The sequence below is a fragment of the Sus scrofa genome, chromosome 9 (assembly GCF_054392235.1).
Source record: "Sus scrofa isolate SSC_HxYL_T2T_F1_AM1 chromosome 9, Sscrofa_HxYL_maternal_Yorkshire_Landrace_v2.0, whole genome shotgun sequence".
NCBI classification, from domain to species: domain Eukaryota; kingdom Metazoa; phylum Chordata; class Mammalia; order Artiodactyla; family Suidae; genus Sus; species Sus scrofa.
This window is the reverse complement of record NC_139391.1, coordinates 112,315,292-112,338,841: the sequence shown is the minus strand read 5'-3', so window position 1 is coordinate 112,338,841 and position 23,550 is coordinate 112,315,292. Positions and strand designations below refer to the sequence as shown.

The 23,550-nt window shown below is 41.0% G+C and overlaps 1 protein-coding gene and 1 long non-coding RNA gene across 2 annotated transcripts in view; one reads left to right on the top strand and one right to left on the bottom strand.

The window, feature by feature from the left end:
- Nucleotides 1-2,603: 2,603 nt before the first annotated feature.
- On the bottom strand, nucleotides 2,604-23,324 carry LOC146400091 (uncharacterized). The gene is made up of 4 exons (XR_014816135.1): nucleotides 22,679-23,324; nucleotides 22,163-22,315; nucleotides 7,304-7,478; nucleotides 2,604-3,203 (listed from the first exon to the last, which is right to left on the bottom strand). It is a non-coding gene; the product is annotated as an uncharacterized LOC146400091 (long non-coding RNA).
- The window catches only part of SLC26A3 (solute carrier family 26 member 3), a 29,106-nt gene continuing 28,455 nt past the window's right edge, over nucleotides 22,900-23,550 (top strand). Inside the window, 1 exon segment of the mRNA NM_001130248.1 lies at nucleotides 22,900-23,081. Within this exon segment, the coding sequence (NP_001123720.1) occupies nucleotides 22,951-23,081 (131 nt within the window). The 5' untranslated portion in view covers nucleotides 22,900-22,950.

Here is a 23,550-nt window from a genome sequence, read left to right as displayed (position 1 = left end):
TTGCCGTGAACTTTGGTGTAGGTCAAAGAAGCAGCTTGGATCCCGCATTGCTGTGGCTCTGGTGTGGGCTGGCAGCTACAGCTCTGATTAGACCCCTAGCCTGGGAACCTCCATATGCCGTGGGAACAGCCCTAGAAAAGGCAAAAATAAATAAATAAATAAATAATAAAAATAAATAAAAACCAATAAAACAATATGATTTTGAGAAGTAAAATCCTCTTTCTCCTTTTGCCCACCTCATAATCTCCAGAGTGACTCTTAGCTGCTTCTTGTGTGTTCTTCCTTCACAGTTTCTTTTACACAGACACAATTATACTCTACCAATTCTTATCTACATTTGCCTTGAATAGCATATTTTTAAACAGAGCTTCCCAGAGATGCCTCATTCTTTTTAAAAGCTATATAGTATTTCATTGTACTGACATACTATGTTTAACCAGTCTTTCCAGAATAGCAGCATTTTGGCTGTATTTAATGGGATTGCTTTGGTAAGGTGATGTTGCTGCTTTGTTTTGTTTTTGTTGTTGTTTTGGCTGAGCCTGTAGCATGGAGAAGTTTCTGGGCCTGGGATCGAACCTGAGCTATAGCAGTGATAATGTCAGATCCTTAACCACTAGACTACCAGGCAACTTCCATGCTTTTTTTTTTTAATTTATTTTTTTCAAGTATGGTTGAATTATAATGTGTTAATTTCTGCTGTAAGCAAAGTGATTCAGGTATACATATATGTTTACATTCTTTTTTTTTTTTTTTTTTTTTTTTTTTTTTTGTCTTTTTGTCTTTACTAGGAGTAGAATGATCTGGCTCTTTTGTTTGTCTTTTGTCTTTTTAGAGCCACACCCGTGGCATATGGAGGTTCCCAGGCTAGGGGTCTAATCAGAGCTGTAGCCACCAGCCTATGCTACAGCCACAGCCATGAGGGATCTGAGCTGCATCTGCAACCTACTCCACAGCTCACAGCAATGCTGGATCCTTAACCCACTGAGCAAGGCCAGGGATCGAACCTGCAACCTCATGGTACCTAGTCAGATTCGTTAACCACTGCGCCACGATGGGAACTCCTATGGTTTTTTGTTTGTTTTTCTTTTTTGGGGAACTCCTATGTTTACATTTTTTTTCATATCCTTTTCCATTATGGTTTATCACAGGATATTGAATATAGTTCCTTGTGCTACACAGTAGGACTTTGATGTATATCCATCCTACTGTGAGTTTGCCTCTGCTAATCCCAAACTCCCAATCCATCCCTCCTCAACCCTTCCTCCCTATTGCTGCAATTATTGTTTGCAACTACAAATATTCCTGCAATTCAAATTCCTACATGCAATCATTTTTGTGTATTTATCTCTAAGCTAAATTCTTAGAAGAGTTAGGACAAATAATACATTTTTTCAATTTTAATAAATATCTTTTAGGAACTCCCATCATGGCTCGGTGGTAACAAACCCGCCTAGTATCTATGGGGACTCGGGTTCGATCCACACCCTCGCTGAGTGGGTTAAGAGTCCACCTTTTCCGGGAGCTGTGGTGTAGGTTGCAGAACGTTGCTGTGGCTGTGGTGCAGGCTGGCAGCTGCAGCTCTGACTTGACCCCTAGCCTGGAAGCATCCATGTGCTGCACGTAGGGCCCTAAAAAGACAAAAAACAAAAAACAAAAAAAATCTTTTCAATGTTGATGCATATTGCCAAATAAATAATGTGTACTAATAAACTCCTATACTCACACAGCACAAAGGGCCTTGATTCTCCACACTAAACAGAATATTTTCCATTTTTTTTTTGTCCTGGCAGACCGACACATGCATAATGTTACAGTATTATAGTTTTAAGTTGCTGTGTGTTATTTTAGACATTCTGAGTTTGAGGAGCTGTGGGATCCCTTACAGGGAGCATTCTCATAAGTGGCTACTAGTATAGGATCCGCGTTTGAATGAGTGGGGAACATAGATGCTGATTTTGGAATAAAGGTCTCTCAAAGAGTGATTGTACTGAAGTATAATTGACCTATGACATAAATTTCAGAGGTACAACATAGTGATTCACAATTTTTCAAGGTTCTACTCCATTTATAGTTATTATAAAATATTGGCTATATTATCCATGTTGTACAATATGTCCTTGTAGCTTATTTATTTATTTGTGGTTTTTGTCTTTTTAGGGCTGCACCCGAGGCACAGGGAGGTCCCCAGGCTCAGGGTCGAATTGGAGCTACAGCTGTCAACCTACACCACAGCCACAGCAACACCAGATCTGAGCTGCATCTGCAACCTACACCACAGTTCACAGCAACGCCGGATCCTTAACCCACTGAGTGAGGCCAGGGATCGAACCCGCAACCTCATGGTTCCTAGTCAGATTTGTTTTTGCCGTGCCACAACAGGAACTCCTGTAGCTTATTTATTTTATACACGTATCTCTTGGTCCCCTCCCTACTTCCCTCTCCTCACTGGTAACCACTAGTTTGTTCTCTACATCTGTGAGTCTGTTACTTTTTTGCTATAAAAAATTAAATAAAAAATTAAGCATATGGGAAAATGCACACATTCCTGGTACCAATCCCCCATGGATACTGAGGGACGATGGTATATATGGTTTCATAAAATATAATAGTTATGAGTGTGTGGTTTATTTAAATAAAATACAGAAATATTTGGAAGCCCCTACACACATACACACACACACAGAGTGGATGTAGAGTAAAAGCAGAGGAACAAAACTAAGTCCTGGGAAACCAGAAAGAAGAATCAGCTCCCAAGAGACTGAGAAGAGACAAGAGAATTCAGGATGAGAGACAGCAAAGGAGGAGAGTTCCAGGAAGGAAGTGAAATGGGTACCGTGCTGCATCAAGAACTCGGTAGATGGCCAAGGAGGCACCTTTGAATTGACAGAGAAAGGAAAATGGATTAATTTCCTCTTATGATGCTTCAGATGTTAGGACTCTTGTGGACAACATCCATGTTAGAAACCTTTACTGTTTACTAGAAAATTCTACCATGATGAAGCTGGTACAAACCCCAGCCAGCTCTTTCAATGCCCCCAAAGATGAAGTTGGCTCACTTCCAAAATGTTCAATGATGTTGGCAATAAAGTAAAATGTAGTTTCCAAATGACTGGTGTAGCCATCCCATCCCAGGTGACTCTGCACACTCATTCTTTTACTAGGAGTCCCACCTCTGAAATGAAGACCAGCAATGGGAGGGAGGCCTAGAATGAGGAGGACAAAAGGTTGTAATGTTATATTTAAACACATAAAACATAATCCTCCATTCCAGTGTTGCTATGAGAAGACTTACATTACTACACATAATAAAGTGAGCTGAAATAACAATAAACAATAAAGGAAATGTGACTTGTGCTTGGAATGAGAGTCATGAACCCTAGGTGACTGTTTTCAAGTTGGTACAAAGTGTACTTCCTGCAAATGTCTCAGAGTCACCCTCCATTCCCTTTCTCAACCACCCACCACCCCTCCATTTACATCTGAGAATGACTTTGCCTCCACTCAGTCCCTCAAATCCAAACTCTTCCAAAGGATGATATTCCACAGAATGGCTTTTTCTTTCCCTTTGTACTCTTTCCTAAATCTGGGTAGCAATTACAGATTTTTTTGACTCTTATCTCTCTGGTCTGAAATTAGAGTTCTCATCTGGTGTCTGGTCTCATCTTGGTACTAAGATAGACTAATAGAGATTCATAGTAAACTGGGATTTATTTTCTTTGATGGATTAGAAACTTTGGGGGGCCAGTCTCTATGAAATGGGAAAGCACAACTGTCTCATTTCCTAACTCCTCGATGAAACAGAAAAAGATGATCTGGATGGGCCAATTGGAACTTTCGAAAGGCAGCCTGGGGGTCTCTTAGAAAAATCAGTATGATCTGAAGTCTAGACAGAACAGTAAATCTTGGGGAGATGAAGTTTTGTTGTTCTCTCCATGACCCAGAGATTTAACTCCTGCTGTAATTTCTTCCCACTTTGTCCGTGATGTCTGGGGATGAACCTGAATTATGCCAGGAAATTTGATTTGATCTATTCAGGCAAACACTTGAATGGTCACTCAGAAGAAGAAAAATCAAGGTAATTCTTTCATTTAATGAGTCAACTAACTGTAATGCACAGATTAACATAAGTGACAAGTTAATGTAGCCATAATATTAAATCTATGAACTCTAGTCTATAATTTTTTGTATTTTGAAAATCTCATGAGGACTAGACCAACTTTTCAATTGGTGGAGAGCAGTATAGAGGTTCCTTAAAAAAGGAAAAATAGAGTTACATATGACCCAGCAATCCCACTCCTGGTATATATCCAGAGAAATCTCTATTTAGAAAAATAGAGTACCTGTGTGCACCCATGTGTTCATAGCAGCAGTATTCACAATAGTCAAGATATAGAAACAACCTAAATGTCCATCTACAGATGAATGGATAAAGAAGAAGTGGTACATATAGACAATGGAATATCACTCAGCCATGAAAAAGAATGAAAGAATGCCTTTGCAAGAACATGGATGGACCTAGAGGTTATCACACTAAGTAAGTCAGATAGAGAAAGACAAATATAGGATGATATCACTTATATGTGGAGCCTTTTTAAAAAGATACAAATTAACTTATTTATAAAACAGAAATAGACTCACAGACCCAGAAAAAAAAAACTGTGGTTACCAAAGGGGAAAGTGGGGGTACGGGAAAGATAAATTAGGATTTTTGGAATTAACAGATACATAGTACTATCTATAAAATAAGTAAACAACAAGGATCTACTGGATAGCACAAGGAACCATATTCAATATCTTATAATAACCTATAATGGAAAAGAATCTGAAAAAGAATTTATGTGTATCTGTGCATGTGTGTGTGTATAACGGAATCACTTTACCATACACTTGTAACTAACACAGCATTGTAAATTAACTATACTTCAATAACAAAGTTTTGTAGCTCAGTGGGTTACGAACTTAACTAGTATCCATGAAGATGCAGGTCCGATCCATGGCCTCACTCAGTGGCTTAAGGATTTGGTGTTGCCATGAGCTGTGGTATAGGTCGCAAATGTGGCTTGGTTATCCCACGTTGCTGTGGCTGTGGTGTAAGCCGTCAGCTACAGCTCTGATTCAGCCCCTAGCCTGGGAACTTCCATATCTTGCAGGTGCGGCCCTGGGGAAAAAAAGGCAAAAAACAAAAACAACAAGAATAACAAACAAACAAAAAAAACCCCTGGACCATCCTCCCTGATAAATTTACACTTGTGTGCACACACAGACACACACACACTCTTGCAGAACTTTAACAGAGTCCCTGAGTGCTAACCACAGATCTGCAGGTAGCAGACAGGTGCTTCTCCTTACATTTAGACTGAGTTTGACTCATGACAATTTTATATTCTAGTATAATACATTATAGCTGGGAGGCCAGGCCTCTTGGTTTTATAGAACAGGGTGATATGGGCTACTAAAGACAAAAACAATCATCTCATAAGTGTTTTTAGGTATGAGCTATCACACCTGAAACAACCTAGTGGATGGAAAATTGGTGGTTTAGAATATGGACACTTTTTTTCCAAATACTAATTTCTTAAGCAAATTTCTTTCAATCTAAATGAGAAACAGGATGAAAAAGATTTTATCTTATCTCAAATTTGTAACTAGGGTCAAATTAAGATTTAAGCACAAATCTGAAATTGGTTTTCTATTAAAAGTGAGATGGGTAACTCTAGTCTTTCATATTTATGCTTTGTATCAGAATACTTCTTCCTTTTTTTTTTTTTTGGCTTTTTAGGGCCACACCTGCAAAATATGGAAGTTCCCGGGCTAGAGGTCAAATCGGAGCTGTAGCCACAGCAGCTTGGCATCTGAGCCCCATCTGCATCCTACACCATAGCTCACAACAATGCCAGATCCTTAATCCACTGAGCAATGCCAGGGTTCGACCTAAGTCCTCATGGATACTAGTTGGGTTTGTTACCGCTGAGCCACAATGGGAACTCCCAGAATGCTTCTTTTTTTAATGTACTCAGCCTTACTGAACACTGGCTATGCTCTCAGCACTGCACTAGGCACTGGAGTTAGAAAGGCAAGTCAATCAAACATAGACCATCTTCAGGAAGTGGGAGAATGTTGAAAAACCAAGAAAAGTATTTACTTCAAGGCATCAGGTCAATTATAAGGACAAAATTTGATGGGAGAGAAAAAGATTGGTTTCGTAAGATACATGTAAAAGTTATAGTAAGGCTCAACTCTTGTTAATTTTTTAAGAGTGCCTCTAAGTTAAAAATCATACAATGGGCATAAAAATCATGTGTTAACATATACCAATGAAGCTTGGGCAAACCTTTTGAAGACCAGTCCTTATTTTGTTATTTGAGGAAAATGTTTTTGCTTTTTTTTAAGCAATAAAATAAATAGCCACCTAATGGCTAGAACTGGAAAGATCAGTAATATCAAATGTTGGCAAAGATGAGAAGTAACTGGAATTCTCCTACATTGATGATGGAAATTTACATTGGCAAAACCACTTTTGGAAAAAAATTTGGCAGTTTCATATAAAGTTAAGTATATTTCTATCCCATGACTTAGCAATTCACCTAGACATTTACCCAAAAGAAATTAAAACATATGTCCAAAGAAGACTTGTATAAGAAGGTTTATAACTGTCCCAGATAAAAAAAACAAACAAAAACAAATGTTTATCAAAAGAGAATGCAAAAACAAATGTTGGAATATTTATACAATACTATCCAGTAAGAAAAAAGAATGGGTAACTGCTACATATAACATAGATGAACCTCAAAAAAAGGATGCAATGCAATGAGACAGAAGCTACACACAAAAGAGAACATACTGTATGTCCCACTTATATGAAGTTCTAGAACAGGCCAAGCTAATTGAAGATGATAGAAATCAGTACAGAGATTGCCTCTGGGGATTGGCTGGGACTGACAGCAGAAGAAAAGGTCAGAGATAAATAGCATTGCTGGCTTTGAAGATGGAGAAAAGAGTTATGAGCCAAGGAATGTGGGTGGTCTCTAGAAGCTGAAATAGGTAAGGAAGTAGATTCTCCTCCACAGACTCCAGAAAGGAATACAGGTCCAACCAAACTTTGATGGATTTTAGTCCAGTGAGATCTATCTCCCCCTTCTCACCTATAAAGCATCAGAGAATAAATTCGTGTTGTTATTTAAGCCACAAAGTTCAGGGTATTACAAGATCAAGAGAGAACGGATACAAATGGGTATGTGCATGTGTCAAAACTCATCAAAATACACATGTTAGATCTGTACATTTCATTGCATCTCAGTGATACCTTGTTATAGATTGAATTGTGTCTTCTGAAAAGATATGTTGAAGTCTTAGCTTCCAGTATTTGAGAACAACCTTATCTGAAAATAGGATGGTTGCATCTGTAATTAGTTAAGATGAGGTCGTCTTGTGTGATGACATCTTGTGTGATGACAGAGGCAGAGACTGGAGGCCAGCAGCTGCAAGACAAGGAACGCCAAGAATTGGCATCACCACCATAAGCTAGGAAGAGGCAAGGGGGGATTCTACCCAGTGTTTCACAGGGAACGTAGCCTACCGACACCTTTATTTTGGACTTTTGGCCTCCAACACTGTGGGAGAATAAACCTCTGTTGTTTTAAGCCACCTAGCTTGTGGTACTTTGTTACGGTGGCACTAGGAAACTCATACATATCTTAAAAGGAACAAAAGAAAGAAATCTACAGAGAGAAAAATAAAACATTACAATATGGTTGAAGTCCTTTTAATGGTCCTTCCTAGTAAATTTCCTCCCTCTCACCACGAAGGTGACCACTATCTTTAATTTCTTGTTTATCATTCTATTGCTTCTTTTTATACATTTGCTATATGTATGTATGTATATATACACACACACACATACATATATAGTGTGTATATATATATGCATATAAATTATAAGAATTTTTGGATGTTTTAAAATTTTATGCAGAATAATCAGTCATATTATATGGACCTTTGACAATTTTCTCCACTTGATTTGTGCTTATCAGATGAGTTCATGTTGAGACACGCAACTCTTATGCATTAATTTTCATCACCTCATGGACTGCCACTGTATGAACAAAGCATAATTTCTTTATTCATTGTCTGGTAAATGGCCTGAAGTGATGCCCAATTTCTGCTCACGAAAGTAGTATCCTGTTCCACATCCTCTGTGACCCCTGGCACTATCAGGCATTTCAGGCAAAGGAGATTTACCATGAAGTAAATGAAGCTTTAAGTTTCAGGACCCTTCATTTGCTTAAGCCCCTTTCAGAGGCCCATAGCTAATTTCATATTTGTAATTTTGTCTTCTTTTTCTTCAAATGAGCCCTACAAATTGCATAAAGTTCAAGTTCCTCCAAATCTAGTTCCACCCCTCCTGAGGACAGGTATGAAATGAATCACATTGTGGTTTTTAATTTACTTTCACCTGATTACTAGTGAAATTGAACATCTTTTCATATGTTAATTGGCACTTCAAGTTTTCTATAGACTTTCTATCATATTTTCTCATATTATCTTCTATCATGTTCTATCACAAGTGATCGGGTATAGTTTTCTGTGTTATACAGCAGGACCTCATTGCTTAAGCATTCTCAATGTAATTGTTTCCTTAATTATATTTTGCAATTTTCTCTATAAAGTTCCTAGATGCCTTTAGATACTTTACTCCTAATTATGTTTATATCTTTTTTTTTTTTTGCTATTACCAATGGTATCTTTCTTTCTAGTACATTTTATCCTTGCTTATTGTTAGTATATAGGAATGTTTTTGATTCATCGTTGCTCAACTTGTATCTGTAAACCTTGCAAAACTCTCTTATTTCTTCTAAAATAAATAATTTTTTATCTGACCAGTGGTTCTGAGATTCTTTTTTTTTTTTTTTTTTGTCTTTTTGTTATTTCTTGGGCCGCTCCTGCGGCATATGGAGGTTCCTGGGCTAGGGGTCGAATCGGAGCTGTAGCTGCCAGCCTACGCCAGAGCCACAGCAACGCAGGATCCGAGCCGCGTCTGCAATCTACACCACAGCTCACGGCAACGCCGGAACCCTGACCCACTGAGCAAGGGCAGGGATCGAACCCACAACCTCATGGTTCCTAGTCAGATTCGTTAACCACTGCGCCACGACGGGAACTCCTCTTTTTTTTTTTTTTTAATGGACATGCCCGCAGCATGCAGAAGTTCCCAAGCCATGGATCAAACCCAAGCCACAGTAGTGACGATGCCAGATCCTTAACCAACTGAGCTACCAGGGTACTCCCTGACATTCCATCTTTATTATTTTTTTTTTCTTTTTCTTTTCAGGGCTACACCTGCAACAAATGGAAGATCCCAGGCTAGGGATCAAAGCAGAGCTTCAGCTGCCTGCCTATGTCACAGACACAGCAATGCAGGCTCCAAGCCACATCTGCAACCTACACTGTAGCTCACATCAATGCCGGATCCTTAACCTACTGAGCGGGGCCAGGGATCGAACCCATGTCGTCACGGATACTAGTAGGGTTCGTTACTGCTGAGTCAAAATGACGTTTTATCCTTACATGCAATGTTTTTCATTTCTTTCAGCAGTAATTCTAAAAACACAATTTGATCAATGCATAGTAATTCTGAATAAATGCTGTATACTTTTTGAGGTGTAACTGATATACAATATTATTTAAGTTTCAGGTGGACAACATGTAACTCACAATTTTTTATGCTCGCTCCCAGGGCATATGGAGGTTCCCAGGCTAGGAGTCTAATCAGAGCTGTAGCCCCGGCCTACGCCACAGCCATAGCAACACACGGGATCCGATCCGCCGTCTGCAACCTACACCACAGCTCATGGCAACGATGGGTCCCCAACCCACTGAGCAAGGCCAGGGATCAAACCTGCAACCTCATGGTTCCTAGTCGGATTCGTTAACCACTGCGCCATGATGGGAACTCCAGTAATTCACAATTTTTAAAGGTTATATTCCATTTACAGCTAGAAAATATTGGCTATATTCCTTGTATTGTATAATATATGCATTTCCTATACAATATATTGTAGCTTATTTTATACATAGTAGTTTGAAACGACATTTTCCATTGAGGCATTTTTTATTTTTTGTCTTTTTGCCCTTTCTAGGGCTGCTCCGATGGCATATGGAGGTTCCCAGGCTAGGGGTCTAATCGAAGCTGTAGCCACTGGCCTACGCCACAGCCACAGCAACACGGGATCTGAGCCACATCTGCGACCTACACCACAGCTCACGGCAACGACAGATCCTTAACCCACTGAGCGAAGCCAGGGATCGAACCCACAACCTCATGGTTCCTAGTCGGATTCGTTAACCACTGAGCCACGACAGGAACTCCCTCCACTGAGGCATTTTTAAATTAAATACAGTTGATTTACGATGCCGTGCCAATTTCTACTGTACAATAAAGTGACTCAGTCATATATACATATATGTATATATACACATTCTTTATAAAATTATATAATATAGTTTAGAGTCCACATATAAGTGATTTCATATGGTATTTGTCTTTCTCTGACTCCACTTAGTATGAGAATCTCTAGTTGTATCCATGTTGCTGCAAATGGCATTATTCACTCTTTATGGCTAAGTAGTATTCCATTGTGTATCTGTACCACATATTCTTAATCCATTCATCTGTCATCAGACATTAAGGTTGTTTCCATGTCTTGGCTATTGTGAACAGTCCTACAATGAACATAGGGGAGCACGTATCTTTTTTAATTATAGTTCTGTCTAGTTATATGCCCAGGAGTGGAATTACTGGATCATACAGTAGTTCCATATTTGGTTTTCTGAGGAATCTCCATACTGTTTTCCATGGGAACACTATGTATATTTTTAAAAACAAAAAGTAATATTATGTGTTTTAAATGATACAACAACTAATTTCATTACATAGTTAATACATGTTTGAGCCAAATTTCAAAGTATAGGTTAGGAGTTCCCATTGTGGCTCAGTGGGTTAAGAACCTGACTAGTATCCATGAAGATGCAAGTTCAATCCCTGGCCTCACTCACTGGGTTAAGGATTCAGCATTGCCACAAGCTGCAGCATAGGTTGAGGATGCAGCTCAGATCTGGCATTGCTGTGGCTGTGGTATAGGCCAGCAGCTGTGGTTCTGATTCAACCCCAGACTTAGGAACCTCCATATGCCATGGGTGTGACCCTAAAAAAACAAAAAGTAAAAAAATAAAATAGTATAGGTTAGACTAATAAGGACCTACTCATAGCACAGGGAAATCTACTCAATATTCTGTACTAATCTATATGGGGAAAAAGGATGGATATATGTATAAGTGATTCTATTTGCTGTACACCTGAAACTAATAAACACTGTAAGTCAACTATACTCCAATAAAATTTGTTTTAAAAATACAGGTTAGATTAATTTAGAATAAACCTAATGACTTGTCCAAATTCTTTTGTGATTGTGCTGTACCAAATACAATTCATTCACTCAGCTGTCATTCGGCCAATTCTGGGATAGATCCATCCTAGGTATAGGGCTAGAGTACCAATCAAGTACAGTCAAGGTTGCTGCCTGTATGGAGTTTTATCTAATGTAAGAGCCAAACATTAAAAATGTACTAGCAAAAATAGTTGTTTATTTTTTAATGGTGATGCCATGTTAGAAAATACAGGATGCTATGAGAGAATATCACAAGAGGAGTTCACTTAGATTTGGGTTCTCTCTGAGGAAGTGATACTGAAGCTAGTAATAGCCAGACAGAACAGGAGGGAGAAGAGATTTGTGTGTGTGTGTGTTTAGGGTGCACCTACAGCATACGCAAGTTTCTAGGCTAGGGGTTGAATCAGAGCCACAGCAACGTGGGATTCCAGTTGCAGCTGTGACCTACACCACAGCTCACGGCAATGCTGGGTCCTTTAAATCACTGAGCAAAGCCAGGGATTGAATCCACATCCTCATGGACACTAGCAGGGTTCGTTACCGCTGAGCCACAATGAGAAGTCAGAGAGCAGAGCTTTTAAGCAGAGGAAATGATGCCTGACACGGCTGGCAGTTTCAAGGTACCAAAGATACCACTATGGCCAGAGCAAAGAAAATAATAGGCAGAGTAGGGCCAGATGATGTTGGAAGAGTTGGGCAAGAAGATATCATGCAAGATTCTGAAGGCCTTTTATCCTAAGTATTATCATTAGCTCCCTGAAAGGAACCAGCATGAAAAGGTCCTAACTACTTGGAGATGAAAAGCCTGGCAGGGCTAGGAGAGGAAGTGAGAAGTACAGCAAGAGGCCATTGTGAGAGAAGGTGGTGACTTAGGCTGCAGAGGTAGGAGATAAAAACAAGGGCCTTGTGATATATTTTGTAAGTAGATTCATCAGGACTTGGTGGGATGCATTGGCTGGAAGTGGGGTGAGTGTTTGCAAGAGAAAGTGACAAAATGATTCTCAGGTTTCTTACATGAGTAGAAGGAGGTGTTCTTTACTAGAATGAGGAAGACGAGAGAGAAAGCAGATTTGAGAGGAAAGACAAAGTGCTCAGGGTGTGTCAAGTTTGAGATGCCACTGGGGCATCCAAGCAGAGGCATTGGGTACACAATTAAATATATGCATCTGCAGGTCATAGCTGCGGCTTGGATTCAATTCCTAGCCCAGAAACTTCCATGAGCCACAGGTGTGGCCAAAAAATAAATGAATAAATAAATAGACGCATCTGGAGGGCTGGAGTTAGAAATCCAAAAGTCCTATATAAGGAGGTACCAACTCACACAGGTCAGAATGACCTTCATTAGTAAGTCTACAAATAGCAAATGCTGGAGAGGGTGAAGAGAAAAGGGAACCCTCCTAGAATGTTGTAAATTGGTACAACCTCTATGGAAAACACTATGGAGGTAACTCAGAAAACTAAGTATACAACTACCATGTGATCCAGCAATCCCACTCCTGGGCATATATCCAGACAAAACTATAATTCAAAAAGATACATGCACCCCTACGTTCATTGGAGCTTTATGCACAATAGCCAAGACATGGAAACAATCTAAATGCCCAACAAAAGATGAATGGATTAAGAAGATGTGGTGCAGATACATAATGGAATACTATTCAGTCATAAAAAGAAACAAAATAATGCCATTTGTGGCAACATGGATGGAACTAGAGACTCTCATACTAAGTGAAGTAATTCAGAAAGAGAAAGACAAACACCTCATGATATCACATATCTGGAATCTAATATATAGCACAAATGAACCTGTCTACAGAAAAGAAACAAACTCATGGACATGGAGAACAGGCTTGTGGTTGCCAAGGGGGAGGAGGAGGGAGTGGCATGGACTGGGAGTTTGGGGTTAGTAGATACAAACTATTGCATTTGGAGTAGATAAAAAATGAGATCCTGCTATACAGCACAGGGAACTATGTCTAGTGGTTTGTGATGGAACATGATGGAAGATAATGTGAGAAAAAGAATGTATATATATGTATAACTGGGTCACTTTGCTGTACAGCATAAATTGACAGAACGTAAATCAACTATAATGAAAAATTTTAAATAAAATTAAAAAAATAAAAAAATTTTAAAAATTGTTACTCAAATAGAAAAAAAAAAAGTGAGAGGGTAAGAGGGTAGAGAGAGAATGGGAAGTCTGGGATCTGGTATCCTCTACCTGAGTGCTTGCACTTGAACCTGGACAAACATCTCCTCAAGGAACAGAATACAAAGAATCTATAAGGGACTAAAAAGAACTGTACATGTGCAACAGTTATAAACAGTAAGATACAAAAAGGCCATAAACCACTCAGAACTGCCACTTCTAAGGTGCTGGGTGCAAAAGTGGGCTACTGTGCATGATTCCTGCAGACAGCACACACCGAGGGGGTAGGCAGACCACCTAAGTCACCCCTCCGGCCCAACCCAGACCCACTGATTCACCCATACCTTCACCCATTTAAGGAACAAGCCCCCACTCCTCAGGGAGCAAGCAAAGGAAACTGCTCCTTGTTTTTGCTTCCTTGTGCTGCAGCATGTGTCCCACTGAGGCCTTGCCTGAATTTCTCACCTGGACTTTTATCAATTTCTATTGATTAAAGAGTTCAAGGACCTGAGATGGAAACAAGAAGAGAAGGGGAATGCCAAAGAAAAAGTTGGATGGTGGAGAAATTAGCAAAGAGGCATGAGGTGAAAAATGGAGAGTGGTATGATGAAAAAACAAAAAACAAAAAAATTAACATTTTTAAAAAAGAGGATCTCCAGGAAGAGCAGTCAGCAGAGTCAAATGGTAAGTGGTTCAGTAAGATGAGGATTTAAAATACTCATTGGATTTAAGCAATGTGGAGTCTGCTGCTCTTTGGAGGAGCAGCAGTCGTGGCAGAAATTAGAGCAAAAACAGATGCCCGTTGCCTGGAGTTAGGACAGCTTCCTAACAGGTGCCTTCACATATCATGAAGCCTGTGCTCCATGCTTCTGCAGCTCCTGAGCATTCCATGGAGTGATCCAGCCAAGAAGCAACATCTCTCAACGCCCATCCAAACCGGTAGGTAAAATGTCAGCAAGATAAAACCTATTGAGATTTTTTTTTTACTTCTACGTACACACCTCCTGTGCAAATCTCTGCAAACCAATGAAACACACACACACACACACACACACACAAGAGCAATAAGGGGTATAATCTCACAAGGAACTTGAGGGAGCTGTTGTCATCATCCCATCTGCTGGTCAGAGTCTCAAAGGTCAAGACCACACTGGAGTCTTTCCATTGTTGTAAAAGTTAATGAAAGTTAATTATTAAAACTGACAGTAAGGTGATTTCCCCACTGCCTTACATAACCTATATATAGACATCTCTATACATATGGATGTACTCAGAACCTATAGACCTAAATGGATGGACACTGCCTCTTGGAAGTGGGCAATTTTCCACCACCACTGAAGTGCCTCAATGAGTCGGTATCAGGTAGGAACCAAATGTCTGTTCATTTTACTCCAACTGGTGTTCTTTCTTAAAAATGGCTTGTTTTCTGCTTACAACTGATTCAAAAGTTAGGGTTGCATTCTTGAGTTTATTCCGTGAGCAGGACTATTTAACAATAGGCTAAAAATGTAAGTCTGGAGCCCTAGCCATGCGAAGTAAATATTTGAGTAGATTTTGATATGACCAAGTAAATGTTTGTATGCATTGTTAAGGTTTAAATAGACTTTTGAAAGATAGTAGGGGTTTTGTCTTCATTATTCCCATATTCCTTTAATTCTTCATCTAAATCTGACTTTAAAAGGAGACCATCTGTTCTGAAATTTAGCAAATAAAGCAAGATTTCAGGCAAGGTTTTCCCAGGTGATAGAATGCTTTGGTTCAGCTTCTCTCCATAATGAAGGTCCTTGGTTCTCCAAACAAGGAGAAAAGAGCAGCCTTCCTCCAGCCACTGTTTCACTTTGATAACAAACGGGAGGATGAACCGGTTCACTTCAATGGGACTGAACTCCAGGCTACCCAGGCTCACATTTTGTGTAGGTGATGTTAAGAGCAGGAGCATGGCAGGAGGGGCTCTTAGGCACAAGGGCAAGAGCACTCTAGGTGCCTTATCTGCAGCTCTGTTCTCTTGCCTTGCCCCCCTTGGGGATCAGAACCAATGGGCACCTGACATCAAAAGGCAAAAAAGAGTGTATATTGGAGAGAATCATTTAGGAGACCTGGCTGCTTGTCCTGGCTCTGTCACTTGTTAGCTGTGAGCAGTGGGACAGTCTTTTATCTTCTCTGATCTCCATTTCTTGATCTGTCAATTGGCAATAATACTGCCTTCCTTCTCTACGTCCTTCACAGTATAACGGCCAAGGGAGAAAAGTGAAAGTGCTTAGAAAAATGCAAAGTCTTATAGAAAGTCAAGGGGTTCTCTTTATTATTTTGTGAGCCTAGTGGGTCTGAGACTCCTTCCTATGGCACAATGTACAATTCCCCAAACAGTTTAGACTTCTGGAGCACGAAGTTTTCTGTTCCAGTATCTGGTTCGCTAGACTCTGAACATGATGCACTCACCCCTACCTGCTTTTTCGGCATCTCTTTCAAACTTACCTGTTCTTTAAGGTCTAACTTGCGAACTGCAGTTCTTTGATGAAATCTTCCTCAACACATTCCCATCCCTTCTTCTTACAATTTATCTGTGATTTTGGGCACTCCTATACCCGTAAGCTTTGGAATTTAGGACTCCATCATTTACATATCTTCAGTTTATAGGTCAGTTTATTTCCAACAAACCTTTCTGAGTAATTACTACGTTATAGGTATGACGCAAAAAGGGGGAAATGATTAAGGTTGGGGCCTTGTCCTTGGAGAACTGCATATTATTGGTAAGAGAAACTTAGAAACAAGTAACGACAATACGATATACTACAGGATAGAAGTACATGCAAGGTGTGGACAAAAAGGAAATGATTAACTCCCTGAAGGCTTTATAGCATCGTCTTATCTTATACAGTGAGGTTAGGAACAGGGTTCCCAATACACAATAGGATGATAAATGCTGGTTGAAGGAAAAAGGACCAAATCAATGGTCAGGGACCGCTGAGTATTTTTAAGGATGAATTGGAATTCACCAGGTGTTGGGGAAGCACAAAGATAAAAGAATGCATGAAAGGAATAGGAGTGCTAATTATCAAGGTATTAAGAAAGGACTGTAATTGCTAAAGAGGACGAGGAGAGAGAGGAGGGGTGAAGAAGCTTGCGAGAGAAGCCAGAGCCAAAATATACCAAGCTAAGATTGTTCCGTAGGTAGAGGATTTAAAATGATGTTAAAATAAATGGATGAGAATGGAAAATTGCAAATTCTGATAAGCTCAGAATAAACATGATGTCATTGAAAGGACGGAGACACTCATGATTTCAGATAGGTTCCAGCTGACTTCTTCTTGTAGAAGAAGTATTCGAGTCGGTCCTAAAACTATTATCTGTGCTGTTAAAGGCTAGAGGCTCTCCTTACATACCCTGCTTTCAGTCTTGACAACAGCTCTCCAAGAAAGGAATGGCACCCCCTTTCGCCATTGGAAAAACTAAGTCTTAAAGCGCTTGCCCAGGAGTTCCCGTCTTGGCTCAGTGGTTAACCAATCCAACTAGGAACCATGAGGTTGCGGGTTTGATCCCTGGCTTTGCTCAGCGGCTTAAGGATCCAGCGTTGCAGTGAGCTTTGGTGTAGGTTGCAGACGCGGCTTGGATCCCGAGTCGCTGTGGCTCTGGCTCCGATTCGACCCCTAGCCTGGGAACCTCCACATGCCGCGGGAGCAGCCCAAGAAATGGCAAAAAAGACCAAAAAAAAAAAAGCACTTGCCCATGGCAACACAGAGAAGCAATGGCTAAGCAAGGATGGGAAGGCAGGTCTACTTAGTGCCCAAATTCTCACTCTTTTCTGCTGTACCTCCCAACTCAGTTAGGTTTGACTTAGTTTTTCAGCAGATGACCCATAATAATAACTGCCAATAAGTGTTGTCAATGGTAATAAGATTAGGGCCCGAACTAAGATGAAGATAATACGGAGCCATTCCCAGAAGATGTTATAAGACCACTGTAAATTAAAGAAGTCGCATAAACAGATTTCTTAAATAATCAATACAAGACACCTGTTATGTCCTTGCCCACTACAGACAGTGAACCAGAGCTATGTAAATCATCCATATTATTGTGGGGGAAAAAAAAAAAAAGAATCCAAAATCTTTTCCTTTAGCCATATTGCCAGGGGACTCTTTGGAGATATTTCCTCACATCTACAGGGCCCTCATTCCACTCCTATCACCTTTAATTGCCTCCTATGTCTTGCCTCCTTGCCTCCTTCAAGGCAAGACTCAGCTTCAAAAAAAATCTGGGTTTGTGAAATGTTGATAGCTCTCAAAGGATCATGACTCAAGGACTGAGGAAAACAGGAGTGTTTTGTTATGTGCTAAATGAAAATGGACCCATTTATTTCTCTCCAAGAAATAGCTACCAGGTTCAGGTTCACACCTCTATCACAACGTAATTAATTAATTACCATGCTGAGTTTCAAAAGGGACTCAGGCACTCAGGAATCACAGCATTTAACTAGAAAGGATGGCCTGTCCCAGCCTCTGACCTCTTGTGATCTCTCTACACCAGCATCCTTCCCACTCACCTTCACCCCCATCCCCCAGCCCATTGCCACTCTGACCCCCCTCCGAGGTTGATGCCATCATCTCCCCCCTTCCATTCAGCTTGACATCAACCAGAATATGTAGTTACATGTCCTTGATTTCTGGTTCATGCAGATTGGGGTTCCTCTGAAAGTACCCAAAAAATTATTCTGCTTGCTCACTCACCTCCTCTGCCCCACGCCTCCCCCCCATCCCTGCCCCAAGAAGCTATCAAGACACCGCTGTGTTTCTCATTGTCCAAGGACCAAGTCATGAAACAGGACTGGCTTACCTCTGGTTTTCCACAGACTGGCCCAGGATATTTTGAGATGCCCCTGAGGGGTGGTGTCACGGAGAAGTCCTCTTGGGGAAGGTGGTGGTACCCAGCGTGACTGGGGAGGGGCTGGGAAATACTCAAGCACACGTTTGCCCCCTGGTTTCAAATTACCACTAATTAAAGAAAAATACTAGCATTGCTTATGAGCATCTTGGTTCAAATTAGTTGTTTGCTGCAGAAAAGGCAGACCCTCGAAAGGCAAGAACGCTGAGAGGGTTAACGCTGAGAGTGCAGAGGTCAGGGCCCCTGATGCTTCTTAGGGGCCAGGAGTGGGTATGATGGAGGTAGGAGCCCAGGTAACTGGAAGCCAGGTGAAGACACTCAATGCTGGGCCACAGACTGGGGTGGGTGGAACTCAGGGGGGTTGGGGAGACATGCACACGATCATCTGTAATTCCTAGAAATATCAAAATGTTATGAATACATCAGGATAGTTAAATTTGAAAAAAATCTGAACTTTAGAAATTAATCGCGCTATTAAATTTCTGCTCAGGAAAAAATAAAAAAGCAGAGAGAAAGAAATGTGTGTGTCTAAGCTGCAGGACTAAGGTATATAGATATACATAGGTGTGTGTGTGTGTGTGTGTGTGTCTATACATGGAATATATAAATAATAAAAGCCAAAAATTTAAAAAGAACACATCATTGGAAAAGAAGTAAAAGTGGACAGGTATACAAACGAGGCTCAAAGTTCAAAAATTATTAGGAGGAAAAGTCCCTGAGAGGGAATTTCCAGCCCCCCAAAACTACTGAAACCCTAAGGAACCCAGAGAGAAATCGGAGTCATGAAGATAGAACATGAAAAGGCGTACATTAATAGGAGTGCAATATTCGGAAGTGGAATTGTGATTCTAGGAACCGAGAAAACGTTTCCCAAGAATTCTGGGGAAAAGGTAACAAGTTCAGTGTTGGGGTTTTTTTTAAAGTTAAGAAAAATGACTTCTGAATTCCTAACGAAAGTAGGTCATTCTCAAGAATTCCAGAAATGATGAAATGGAGATGACATGAATTTCTGACTAGCCAGAGCGTCTCACAGCAGAGGCACCACGGGGTGGCCGATCCAGTGGCTCAGATGGTCCTTGTGTGTGGACTCTCAGGCCGTAGCTCTGGGGAGCAGAGACAGCGGGAGGGGAAAACCATAGGACTGGGATGGTAGCACTCCAGGTCTCTCGCTCACTCTAAATTCTGGAAGGATTTCTTTAGCTGCCCTGACTCCTGCCCTCAAGCATTCCCCTTGTTGTCAGCATTTGGGCATGACGTGGAAGCCTTTTCCTGCAGGACAGCCAGAGCCCAGGCTCTGACCCACTGAAGAGCCAGCTATGGCCACCCTCAGGGATGGAAGCCTATGGAGATGTAGTTAGTTTGCCATCAGTGTCACTGGCCAAAACTTGGCAGACAGCCCCAAAAGGAAGGAAAAAAAAATACTTTCAGGATCTTTCTTAAGGAAGAGAACTAATGAGTGTCCATGAAAAACTTGGTGAAAATATGACTAAAGCAACAAAAAGAGTGGCATCTTTTTTTTCCATCTGGAGAAGCATGTGCCAGACATAAAATGCATAGGAGGTCCCAGGTGTTATAGCAGGTTAAGGCTCTGTTATTGTCACTGCTGTGACTCAGGTTGCAGCTGTGGCACAGGTTTGATGCCAGGCCCAGGAACTTCCATGTGCCCGGGGTGCATCACCAGCCCTCCTCCCCCGCAAAAAAAAGGTCTAAAATGCACAGTACCGAGTCTTCTTCACCCTAAGGTTGGCTAGGCTGGATACTTCACAGGAGTAAAGCTATCCTTGAAAGACAGCCTCAGCAAGAGACCTCAAGGGTCAAGAGTCACCATGGTGGATTAGATCTTGTGTTAATGACTCCACCATATGGTTGGTAATTGGCAAATAAGGACAAAAATCCATGCAAGGCACGGTCGTGAGTAAGCCAACCCCACTTCACGTACAAGCTCACTTGACGATGGCATGTACTAGATAGGTGGTGAGATATGACACCCAGAACAGGTGGGGAGAGCAGGAAAGCAGATGGAGATGGGACCCAGAAGGACCGGCAGCTTGGGGATGGAGAAGGCTCAGAAAGAATAGCACAGGAAGGAGTTCTCGTCCTCGTGGCTCAGTGGTTAACGAATCCGACTAGGAACCATGGGGTTGTGGTTTGACCCCTGGCCTTGCTCAGTGGGTCACAGACGTGTCTCGGATCCCAGGTTGCTGTGGCTCTGGCGTAGGCTGCTGCCTACAGCTGCGATTAGATCCCTAGCCTGGGAACCTGCATATGCTGCGGGAACAGCCCTAGAAAAGGCAAAAAGGCAAAGAAAAAAAAAAAGAAAAACGAATAGCACAGGAAGGTTAACAGTCATAACAGTGTTCAAAGGGACTCAGATTCTGGAGGTCAAGCCAGAGGGTGGGGCAGAGGCATTACATTGTAGTCAGAGAAGGACAATAGAGAGGACTTTGGAGGAAGCTAGGGAATGGGGTGGGGAAAGAAAAGGGTGTCAGATATCAGGTGGGGCCAGAAATTGAGGCCAACCTCTGATTCCTGGTTATAACTTGAGCTCGGCAAACATGCTGAAAAATCCCTTGAGCTATGGGAGAAGCCCATGAAACAAGGTACAATCTAGTTTGAGATAATTCAATTAATAAGTGTAATTGGGGTCTGGGAATAAAACTCTGGGTATTATGGGTAGATACAGAACCAAGATTAGAGGGGAAAATGCTGAAAGTTCATTGGAAGGTTCTTCAATTGGGTTCACACTGGACAACAGAAAAGCTGCCTGTGGTAGAAGCAATAGCAAAGCCTCAAAGCAGATGTTGCATTTTGGACACGGTACTCGCTGTATGAATTGTGTGGGCTAAATAGGTAATGTGCGTAAAAGGTTTTGCAAAATTGATCTTTTAATTGTAATAAAATAGGATTGAGATAAGAACAAAAAAAGTAAACATCTTGTACAGAAAATGCAAATAGTCAGAATAATAACTACCATTTACTGAATGCCTATAGTGTGCAAGACGCTTTGAAGCAATGCTAGATGCCTTGAAAACATTTGCATTTGGGAGTTCCTGTTGTGGCTCAGAGGGTTAAGGACCTGACATTGTTTCTGTGAGGATGAAGGTTCAATCCCAAACCTTGCCCTTCGATAAGGGCACAGGTTCTCCTCTGATCCAGTGTTGCAGTGGCTGTGGCATAGGCCACAGCCAACTAATTCAACCCCTGGCCTGGGAACTTCCACATGCCACACAGGTGCCACAGGTAAAGGGGAAAAAAAAATTCTCATTTAATTTTCACAATCACCTTGAAATCTGAGTATTATTTTTATAGGCATATAGATGAAGCTTAAAAAGTTTAAGTAGGAGTTCCCGTCGTGGCCCAGTGGTTAACGAATCCGACTAGGAACCATGAGGTTGAGGGTTCGGTCCCTGCCCTTGCTCAGTGGGTTAACGATCCGGCATTGCCGTGAGCTGTGGTGTAGGTTGCAGACACGACTCGGATCCCGCATTGCTGTGGCTCTGGCATAGGCCGGTGGCTACAGCTCCAATTCCACCCCTAGCCTGGGAACCTCCATATGCCACGGGAGCGGCCCAAGAAATGGCAAAAAGACAAAAAAAAAAAAAAAAAAAAAAAAAAAGTTAAGTAAATTGCCCAATATATTTCCTTTAAAAAATCCCATCACTAGTGAAGTAAGTAACAAAGTGATACTTACTTTGTGCTACACTTTTCTCAACTTTAAATTATCAAATTCCATTTGGGAACTCCCTGGTGGTCTAGTGGATAGGACCCAGTACTTTCACCATTTTGGTCCAGGCTTGATCTTCAGTCTGGGAACTGAGATGCGCCATCAAATTGCTGCTGCACGCTATGGCAAAAAAAGAAAGAAAGAAAGAGAAAAAAAATCCATTTAATTCCCAGAAACAATAAGAAATGTGCAATATCCTTGAATCTGACAAATTAAAAGCATTTTATAAGGTGTCATAGAAATTCTGATGGGTAAAATGGAACAGCCTCACTTAGAGTTAGGGACAATGACTAGACTTTAATCTGTCCCAGGACTCGGATGCCATAACTTAGGAAACATTGCTGAAAAAAATTTCTTAAGTAATTTCCTTTCTTGAGATCTCACTTTACAAGTCACAAATGCATTCACTCATTAGTAAACTGAGTCAATTTCTATTGCTTTTGGCAGCCTTTTCAAAATAAATCAAAGCCCTTGTTTACTTACCCAACAGAGCTGTGTCCAGAGCATCGGGGTAAAAAGCGATATCACTGTCACAAAACACAATCTAGGTCCCTTAATCCAGCCTCTTTTGATCTCAAAAGGTGGTAACATTCAGTGCAGAGCTCACTCATCTGTAAATTGCATCACATTATCTCCGAGTTATTTAAGAAGCAAGCTCTGTTTGGTTTCAGGCATTTTAACCTGCTAAAGGCAAGAAGGGTTTGCCACACAGTTCCAAAGGTCTTCCACTCGCCACAGCCGTCAGAGAAAGCAAAATGATCGAAGCCATCGGGAATCAGTATGTGGTGGCCAGGCCAGTGTATTCTGCAAACGCTTTCGGGGAAGAGCATAAGAAGAAACAGAGACGTCATAAGACTTTTCTGGATCATCTCAAACAGTGTTGCAGGTAAGACATTTTTTTAAGGTACAGGCAGTAGGGGTAAAGGAAGCACCATTTCTGAACTGTTTAAGCTTCCAAGCTCTCCTTTCTAGCTGTCTCCTTTGATTTCCACAGTCTCCACAGTCTCCTTTGATTTCCAAACCTCTCCCTCTCTGCCAGGGCTGGGAAGGTAGTCTCTGCAATGCACACCATCCTTCCACCTCAGAGAACTGACAGATGAGGACAGAGGAGAATTCTCCAACAAACTGTAGTCCAGTGCAAGCTGGGGAGGGCAAATAAGTTCTCTTACAGCTAAAGAGAAGGGACAATTTTCTTAAAAAAAAAAAAAAAAACCATTGGTGATGGCTGAGGGAGCAGTGGCTATGGGTAAGGAGGTGAATGGTATTGGGAAGCTAGTGAAATGATCATTTATGATTAGCTTTATCAATGTTCCATCTACAATTAGATCCTGAACTTAAAATTGGATAGTAATTAA